Consider the following 10,677-nt stretch of genomic DNA (forward strand, 5'->3'; position numbering starts at 1 on the left):
CAAGCAATGCAAATCGCGTTAATTACGGAAAAAAATATTCGTACTTATAATGACGTACAAGAAATTTTCCGCGCAAATAATACGTATAGCAATAGAAATACGTATCAAAATAGACAATATAACAATAATAATCAAAACACAGCGTACAACTATCGTAATAATAACAATAACACTAATCGGAACAATTCCTATGATAGGAATATTAATCCTTTTCCAAATCCGAGAAACAACAATTATAATGTTAAACGATGTCATACGTGCAACCGCGAAGGACATTTTGCATCGCAATGCCGAATGAACAATGTCGCGTATAATAGTAGACCACCCAATCAGAATAATTTCACACGTCCACCAACTAATTATAATGCAAGGAGCGATGCCTGCACTTACTGTCATAAACCGGTGTACCCGTGATTATTTACCGCGTGAAATTTGACCTCCCCCGGTAAATATTCACTAGTGAAATTTTACTCCCCCGGTAATATTTCACTAGAGAATATTTACCTCCCGGCGAAAAATTCCGGGGGTAAAATATCACTAGTGAATATTTACCCACCGGTAAAATTTTGGGGGGTAAAATTTCACTAGAAATATTTTTTTTATAATTTTATATGAGTATTTGTACAGGTTATAAGATATTTACTTTTTTTATATTTTTCCAATTTCTTAATTACCCAACGTCTTTAATAATAATATGGGTACCTCACAATCATACATGTTTTTTTCACAAAATGAAGCCACTGAAACAGTAATAGTAGGTATGTTCCGGTTAACCCAAATTAGGCTATTTTATTACAATAATACCTACAATGTAAATAATGATATAGTGTAATTGCATTGATAATTAGGTATCTAGTATCTACCTAATTTCTTTTATCTTATTGCTTATCGTTGTCGCGCGGCTCGTTTTTCTTTCGTGTGTGTGTGTGTGTGTGTGTGTGTGTGTGTGTGTGTGTGTGTAACTTCATGTCGTCAATAAAAGTTATTTCTTTCTAGTTTCTACCGTGTACCGTATCCGTGTGTAGTGTTTTAAAATATTGAACAAATTTTGAACTACATACAGCAATTACCTATACAGTCCAGAATTTTGGTTATTGGTGAGACCAATCATTTTGCCACTCATATTGCTGCTGCAATATTTTACAGGTAAGTCATATACCAAATAAATATACCAAATATATCAACAAATATTTTATGCAATGAAGTTGATCAAAATTTGTTTGAAAAACGATTAGCACAAATTTTGCAAATTAAAAATTCTGTTTTTACTCAAGCAGCAAATAACATTAAAAAAAGTCAAATAAAACAAAAAAAAGCATATGACACACGTCATTCTAATAAACCAAATTTTAAAATTGGTAACTTAGTACTGCTTCGTAATTGTATCAGAGACGATCGAAAAGGTGGGTGGTCTAAAGCTCCTTTTACAGGACCTTACACAATTATAAAAATTCAAAAAAATAACAACTGCATTTTAAAAACAATGAAAGGAAAATTAATTCAAAAGCAACATCCTATTTCAAATTTAAAACATTATTCGACTAAAGGATCCATGAAAAAACTTTTAAAAAAAAACAAGATAGATATACACATCGGATGCAGATAAACCAATAGTGGGCAATAGAAGAACCGAATTTACAAATATCTGCAGAAACAATACAACCACAAGACAACAAAATACGTAATTTTTTTTTCAGATGGATCAAAATTTCGTTTTCATCCTATAAATAATAAGTGGCAAAAAGAACAGTGCAAAATAATGAACCTGGCTTATGTTCAAAGCGATGATTTTAAAACGACAAGAAATAGTATTCTTCATTTTCCCAATGTATGTGCTTCAACTATACCTGATGGTAATTGTTTTTTCAGAGCAATTTCGTTGTGTCTCACAGGAACTGAAGTGCAACACTCTGAAATTAGGAAACTAATAATACAGTTTATGAAAAATCATAACAAAAAAGTAGATGATTTTTCCAACACCCAGAATTATATAACTAAAAGTAACATGGAAAGTGACAAAGTTTGGGCAACTGAAGTAGAAATGCACTTTACTGCTGCATTTCTTAGTGCAGATATATATTCCTTCACGGCAAATCAATGGTTTCGATTTTCACATTCGTTGCAATTATCAACTAAACCAGACTACAACAAAATGGCAATATACCTCAACCATAAAAATTCTAACCACTTTGAAGTTGTGTTGAAAGTGAAAAAAATAGCTGGTTTTGATAAACAAGTAAAGTATTTTAAACTTATAAGTACACTATTACTACATTTCAGTTATCTAATAATATTATTTGCTTTCAGGATGATGATATTTACCTGACAATCACAAATTATTAATTTATATGTTTATTACTTTTACTTTGTATTTTTCATTGTTTTGATTATTTTGATTATTTTGATTATTTATATAATTTAATTTTTTTTTATATTTTATACACGTGTCAATAAAAAAAAATAAATAAATAAATAAATGTTATTATTATAGTTAATCTGATAAGTAGGAATATAAATAAATTTTAAATAATTATTGCTTAAAACTATTAAAAAACAATATCTAGTGAAATGTGTCTGTTTAATTATGTATGTTTAATTATGTATGTTTATTGTTTTTACTATTAATTTGTATTTTTCATTTTTTTGATTGTATTTTATACACATTTCAAAAATTAAAAAAAACTAATTAATATAGTTAATTAGTATAGTTAATTTGAGAAATAAATAAACAAATTTAACATAATTCCTGCTAATATTAAATTAACCTGCAATCTGTACAAATATTCATGTAAAACTATTAAAATAATATATCTAGTGAAATTTTACCCCCGAACATTTTACCGGGGGGGTAAATATTTTCTAGGAAAATTTTACCGGTGGGTAAATATTCACTAGTGATATTTTACCCCCAGAATTTTTCGCCGGGAGGTAAATATTCTCTAGTGAAATTTTACCGGTGGGTAAATATTCTCTAGTGAAATATTACCGGAGGAGTAAAATTTCACGGGGGTAAATAATCCCGGTTACACCGTCACCTATAATATTATGATAATCGTGAGTACAAAATGTGCGTTTTTAATTAATTATTAATCTGTAGATTTATTTAGATTCTGGTTGACAATAAATTGTTAATTTCCTTGTTATGCTTCGTTATACGATACCAACATATATTGTGCCGACACATTGGCAAATAAATATATTAAATATATGTATTTAATTATTTAAATTAGTTTAACATATTTATATTTAAGACTTCTGAGATTTTTGAATACATTTAATATAAATATAATAGAATCTATTATATTTATATTATCTATTAAATAGATTATAATACCTGCAGTGTTCGGATTAGTTAAGTATTTTTTTATCTAGATAAAGATAAAGAAAATGCAACTAAAATTTTAGTTAGGCTCTAGGAACATAATAATAATAATGATATAAATAAAAATAATTACATTATTTATGAACCATAAACTTGGTTTGAGAATCTGTATAAATATTTAAAATGCGTTTGTACAATTTCGCGATTTTTATCAATAAAAAATGTGTCTAGATGAATTTATTTAGATTAGTAAAAAAAATTATCTAAGATGAACGTTTAGATACCTTGTAACTCTTTATCTTAATAAGTCCGAACACATATATCTTATATTAATTGTATTGTATACAATTTCATGAATACATAATATTCTAATTTGTATATTATTATATTTATTATTAGTATTGTTATGTAGCTATTTACTATCAATATTTTATGTAAAAAAATTTCGAGCATACGTTTATTTAAAAATTGTTCATTATAATTATTATTTTAAATTTTTTAATGACAAGCGCAAGAGTGACGTCGACGTAAAGAAATTAATTTTAAGCTACTATGCTCCTACCTAATATAAACAGATGAGTCTTTATATAATAAATTCTATAAACCAGAATCGTCGGGCGGCAAACGAGTTATCAACCTTGAATATAAATGCCTGACTGTAACCACGAAGGTAATACGGATATTATTCTTGAAGCTATTATTTTGTAATAGGTAGGTACATGTAAGTCGTTCATAGTCCTAGTGTTAACGTTTCTTTCATTGTCATATTTTTACTATTTCTCCATCGCAGTATTGTAAATCTTATACAGTAGTTTATATTATACAAACAGTGACAAGGTGTTAGGCCATATCGTTTTTATGTTAGGTTTTTACCATCGTTTGTTCGTTTGGTTTTTGATCATACGTATATAAAGCGCCCAGTATGATTCATCGCGAGTGCGCTACGAATATCTATATCTCGAAATCACATCGTGCGAAACATACATTTAATTTTATATAACTTTTTACTTTATTTTTATGCGTGTCAACAATTTAAGACATCTCATATTTTATATAAATCATGTTCCGTTTCGTGCATTTTTTTATTGTGTTAAGTAGCGTGGTGACCTGCGCAAAAGTGTTCGCCGCGAAGCAGAGTCCTCCTCATATAGTTTTTGTGTTGGCCGATGACTTGGTAAGTGTTTTTATAAAAAAAACGCAGTTATACAAGTAATACAAATATATAGAATATACATTATAGGTATCCTAGTCTCCTAGTGACCTTTAAGTCCAACCAGACTAAAATATTCATCGTAAAAAGCTCGGTTCAGCCAGGTCAACTAAAAATATCTTTAAAATAAGTACCTATACTCGAATATATAATATATATACTTATTTATTAATAGGTATTTAATTCAAACTAAATTATTTTAGATTCTAAGCGGAGCGATCGCGATGTATGAATTGATTTAAAAGTAATGTGTTTTTTAAATTTATTTTTAGTCAAAATTATATCGAAAAAATTAAGGAAAATCGAAAATTTTTACGCAAAATCAGTTCTTAACAAATCGATTTTGTTTTTGGTGTAACTCAAAAAATAATAACCGTAGTTATTTTTACTGATTGTTTAAATTAGCATTTTCCATACGCCATAAAATGTTTAAAATATATTGACTCTTTTTGAGCTATTTTATTTTATAGGCATATGAAATTTTCGATTATTGTCGATAAAAAATATTTCACTCGATAAAAAACTTGAAAATTTAATGCAAGATTCCTCATAAGTGTTCTTAGTAGAAATTAAATAAACAATTGAGCGTAAATCTACAATAATTTTTTATAAGCGTCTGAAGTTAAATTTTTTTTGACGTTGGATATTCATTTGTAAATTAACGAATTATCATTGAACGATTTTCTTATTATGTTGTAATTAAAAACCAATAACTGTAGTTACATGGTATTTTCACCAAGTGCTTATTTTATCATTTTCTATACAGGGTAAAATGTACAAAATATTTTGACTCTTTTTGAGCTCTTTATAGGCATTAGACATTTTCAATTTTATTTCGTTTTTTTCTATAAATGTCAATACAATTTCTTTATATGGGTCAAAAAACTTGAGAATGTAATGGAAGGTTTCTCATAATTTATTACAACAGCAGTATAGTTAATTAGGTCGATCACTTTTCATAATTTTATAATTGAGTAAACATAAAATTATTGTGCACAACATATTATATTTTATAAGTTTGCTTGTTAGTTTTAAAAAAATTAATAATTTTCTTATATTATATCTATAGCCTATAGGTATTGGTTATTCACATTATTAATAGGCACCTACTTAGTAATTAGTATATAATAATATATTTATTTCGTGTCTTTAATTATACGTGTACCGTATCTGTACCTATAATATTGAAGTAATAAACTGTTTATAATTCCTTGCATATTAAAATAAATTTAGTACAAGGTATTATGGTAATTATAGGTACATAATACCTTTTTGTGCTTCAATGTTGTAGGATTGTAATACATAATATACGTGTACTACCTATACTATAGCCGAATTTCATAAGCTATCGTGTTATGTTTTCTCAAATATAAAACGGTAAATATGCGCAACCGTGTTGTGATTTTTGCATGTTAAAAGATAAAAAGTGCGTAATTATCGTAATGTCGTATTTTAATGTTTCAAATTAATTTGGCGCCAAACTTGAATTCAGCCTTTAGTTTAGGACGAGTTGAATTAAATAGTATTCAATGGTCGGGCTCGACTAAAGACCTTCTGCGCATACGTATCTACTTATCTACTGGCGGGAGCATGTAAATTCCACCGATTTTCAGGTAGAGTAGAATTTTTGGATAGATTTATAGCACTTATAAATAAAAAATGTATATTTTTCTTGACCCGAAAAAATAAATGTCAACTGAAATATTATTTAAAACTAAATTTGTTAACAATGACTAAGTGAAATTGGGAAAATATAGTACCTATACCTATTTACACGTTTTGTTAAAACATAACGTAAACTTTACTAATGTATTACTATTATATAGGTATACTATTACTATTATGATCTAAACGATAACAATCAATAAATCAAACATTTTCCAACGAGAATTATGGTCTATGACATTGATCTAGATGTGTAATTAATTTTAGTCTTAAATTAGGAAAAAAATCTATTTCATAATAATCAAATTTTGTGTTAATTTAAACTTTTATTTTTAAAAATAAAATTAGTCAAAAATTAAGTATGGTAAAGTTTACTTTTATTTACAAGTTAAAAGGTAATAGGTACCTGTGGAATTCAAATGTTTTTACAAATAAAAAAATCGTACCAGTGGGATTTACATATAAACAAAAAAAATATATAATCGGTGGAATTTACAATCACCCCTACTGAGTACTGACTATTGGCTACTATAAGTTATTACCTATAGAGGTACATATTTATTTATGTTAAAACTGAAATTAAAATACGCACTATACAGGGTTGGAACGACGTCAGCTTTCATGGTTCGAACCAAATAAACACTCCAAACATCGATGCACTGGCATATGACGGAATAATTCTAAACAATCATTACAGCGAATCTTTGTGTACACCGTCCAGGTCGGCATTGCTTACTGGAAAATATCCTATTCATACGGGTTTGTTATTGATTATTATTATTATCATCATTATTATTGTAGTTGTTATTGTTATTACTATCCTACAATTATTACTTATACTTTGTATATCTATGTAATATATATCATAATCATTGTGACACTGTTGATTGTGTTGCACTGTTGCTATTTATATAGGTAGTACTGTAGTACCTATAACAGTGGCATAGTGCTATAAGCTATATAGTCACACACATATATTTTAATGAATTTACAGACATCATAATTCATCATGCAGCTATATTATAATAATAACATCAATAACACAATAAATTAACAATAATTTAATACAGTTTGAAATATACAAACATGAAATATAATATATTACCAACTTATTTTATTTTATTATTAAGTACCTATTATTAGTTATTAAAAGATTCCATTATTATAATACCAAAATATAAATTACAATTTACAAGTCACAATCAATATTAACACATTAACTATTATAGGTATTATAATCAGTATATTACCTATATACAAATATAAAATTAATATAATATTATAGGTGTAGAAGAATACATGACAATTAAATTATGAAAATATAAATTATTCTTACAATAAATAGGGAGTGATGGGTATTATATTTAATGCATTATGCTATAATTTATTTTAATAACTTAAAATTGTATATGCGCACCATATCGTTATAAAATCTTAAATATACTATACATACCAATTAACAATGTTATAGTATAGTTATATTAATTATATAGTACCAAAGTTGGAACCTACCTATTACAATAGCAACTAATAATAACTAAAAGTTAGTAGGTAGTGTTATTAGAAATAACTAATAACATTGATATTAATATGGTTGTTATAATATAGCAGGTGTATTAAAGTAACATTTTTAATTGACATACTTTTTTAAAAAATTTTTATTTAATTTATACCATGTTAAATTTAGCCCAATGTAAGTACATGTGGAAATATATGGTTATTCAATTTTTATGATTGCAATAAGTATTTGTATAGTGGAGGTTTGGAAAGATTGTATTTTAACTTTTAAGATTGATTAACAACTAAGCCTAAGGTCTGATTTTTGATTTTTAAAATGACTGATGTCCGTAAGCATAGTCAAATTATGTATCACATAAGACATTTTAAGTTTTGTCTTATGTGACACACAAATTTGACTATGCATACGGCCATAATAGAGTTTAATATTTTACCATCTTATGCCTAACTTACGTCAAAAACTGAACAACTTTCCTCGAAACGTGAACGTTAGGACACATTATTAGCCCTAAAACCACCTCGTTTGGCTCGTTTGGGTACACATAGAGACGGGTAAGGTCGAATTGCACTTGAGTTAAAAAAGGTTCAACAAAAATTTTATGTATGAAGAGCTTAAACATTTTGAAAACATTAATTTCCCTTTCCACTTACAGCCTTCAGGCTTAGGACTGACAATGGTTTTAAACATTGGCGTGGTTAAAAATGAGTTTCTATAGGTACATAATGTATAATATAATTAAGTTATTTTACACATATTATGTAAGAAATGTGATTTAAGTAATATTATTTTAAAAGCATTTTTTAAACTTGTCAATTTAATACTACATCTATCTATTATTTTAAATTATTTTTTGTAGTAGGTAATTATAAGAAACTGTTTTCAAATACTGTAATCTGGTAATTGATTTTTGATGATGTAAGTCAATATACTTTTCTATTCCGTTCATTTTTTTCTGGTATCGTTTAGTTGAAGGTCACTGTATCAGAATTCTGCAACAAAATATATAATTATCTATTTGAAAATGTGTTAAAACATCAATTAATACGTTTGTATTTGGATGTACTGACGAAAGTGTAAGTTTGTTAAAATTTACGAGAAATTTTACTAGAAATCGTATCTGAAGCCCAAATATTAGTTACACAAATCAACTAAATTATAGTCACTTAATTCTTAAACTGCGTTATTTTCTGGGATAGTAGACATCAAATCGTCTGTATAAGATTCACCAACTTCAACTGAATTTGAAAAACTTAAACTAAATACATCACTTAGTTATTTTCCAATTTCTGTTTTAGATTTGTAATTAGTAACAAGTCCCAAATTCTGAATTTTCCGATTCCAATAAATGGAATCTACAAGTTACAAGTACTTACAATCTATTACTTTACATAAAGGAAACGTTTCATAAACATCATTATGAATCACTTGTTCAAAATCCGCTATACAAATAAATTTAGCATAAATAGTAATTCTAATTCATTGCACTTTTCACAAATTATTTTAAACATTTATTAATAAGTGTCTATGGTTTTATTTGGAAGCAAAGTAAATATTAATGGAATGAAATAATTATTGTGAACTCTATGCAGTGTTAGCATTTGATAAAAAAATCTTTAGGCAATGTGAAAACGTGCCATCCACAAAAATGTATTGTTTTTTTGATTTTTCACACATAAACCTAATATTTTAAATTTTAGATTCTGAGCGGAGCAAGTATTGATTTTACAAGGATGTGTGTTTTTTTTATTTTTATGTTTGTCAACACCGTTTGGGGCAGAGTAACACTGCTCCAATTTTCTTCAACAGTTTTCGACAAAATCACTGAATGTTTATATTAGAATTTTTTTAGTTTTTTTTCTATAAATGTCAATTAAATTTTATTTGTTGGGTCAAAAAGCTTGAAAATTCAATATATAATATATAATTTAATATACAAGACTTCTAATATATTGTTACAACAATAGTTGAAAAATAATAAATATACATAGTCAACGGTTTTTTTTATAAGCATTTAAAATTCGAATAATGACAAAATACGTAAAAATCACGAAAATGTGTAAATTATTTCGAGTTTGAAATTCATAAAAAATTTTCTTTTTAAATCTAAGATTTGAAAATGTAATTCAAGATTCCTCATAAGTTTGTCTACCTGAAAGTCAAATATAATTTTTATTAATGTTTAAGTTAAAATTTTGATAAGATTGGGTATTCGATTCCTCATGTAGCGATTTTTTTATTTTACCTACTGTAATTCAAAAACGAAGAAATATAGCTACCTACTTGAAATGTACAATATATGTTTATTTTATCAATTCCTAAACTTGATAAATGTTTTAAAATATTTTGACTCGTTGTGAGCTGGTGTCGGACATTTGCAATTTTTAATTTTTTTTAAATAGGTAAATAAATTACTTTATTCGCAATAATATCATCAAATATATTTAGTAATATATATTTATATATCATAGGCTGATTGACAGCCTTCGCTCAGACTCGTTTTTTTGTATACAATGATATTATATCATTGAATTCAAATTTAACACCATCCATTACACTGTAACATACGTCCCGTATTATACGGGAACGTCCCGTAATTCATGACAGTGTCCCGGTGTCCCCGTAACAGATCCAATATCGTAAAAATGTTCCGTATTATGAAATTCTCGTCTCGTATGTCCCGTAAAAATAGAATATATTTTCGTTTAATATTTGTATATAATATTATATTCAAAATGTGTTTTCAAATGTCAAGACAAAAATATTTTTAACCACTGATTGACTGATAACATATTAACATAAATGTTTCCGGTAGGTACGCATAGTTCCTATCACTTACCGTTCGGTAAACAATTTGGAATCTGGTTTCTAACATCAATACCCAAAGTCAACATTGTGAACACGGACTAAGATATTTCCTAAGCATATTGTTATTAAATACTAATATTACTATTATTACTAAAA

At 26.9% G+C, this 10,677-nt stretch overlaps 1 protein-coding gene across 1 annotated transcript; it reads left to right on the forward strand.

The window, feature by feature from the left end:
- Positions 1 to 4,003: 4,003 nt before the first annotated feature.
- LOC100575414 (arylsulfatase B-like) lies at positions 4,004 to 7,230 on the forward strand. The gene is made up of 2 exons (XM_003248187.4): positions 4,004 to 4,496; positions 6,797 to 7,230. Exons 1-2 carry the CDS (start codon positions 4,383 to 4,385, stop codon positions 7,052 to 7,054), a joined length of 372 nt encoding a protein of 123 aa, XP_003248235.2. The 5' UTR covers positions 4,004 to 4,382; the 3' UTR covers positions 7,055 to 7,230.
- The last annotated feature ends 3,447 nt before the right edge of the window (positions 7,231 to 10,677 follow it).

This window comes from Acyrthosiphon pisum, chromosome X (assembly GCF_005508785.2).
Source record: "Acyrthosiphon pisum isolate AL4f chromosome X, pea_aphid_22Mar2018_4r6ur, whole genome shotgun sequence".
In the NCBI taxonomy this organism is placed as follows: Eukaryota; Metazoa; Arthropoda; class Insecta; order Hemiptera; family Aphididae; genus Acyrthosiphon; species Acyrthosiphon pisum.

Excerpts from the sequence above, each read along its gene's own strand:
- LOC100575414 (XM_003248187.4), top strand. The coding sequence starts at position 4,383 with ATGTTCCGTTTCGTGCATTTTTTTATTGTGTTAAGTAGCGTGGTGACC. Across the intron at positions 4,497-6,796 it reads TTGTGTTGGCCGATGACTTG|GGTTGGAACGACGTCAGCTT; the intron begins GTAAGTGTTTTT and ends CGCACTATACAG.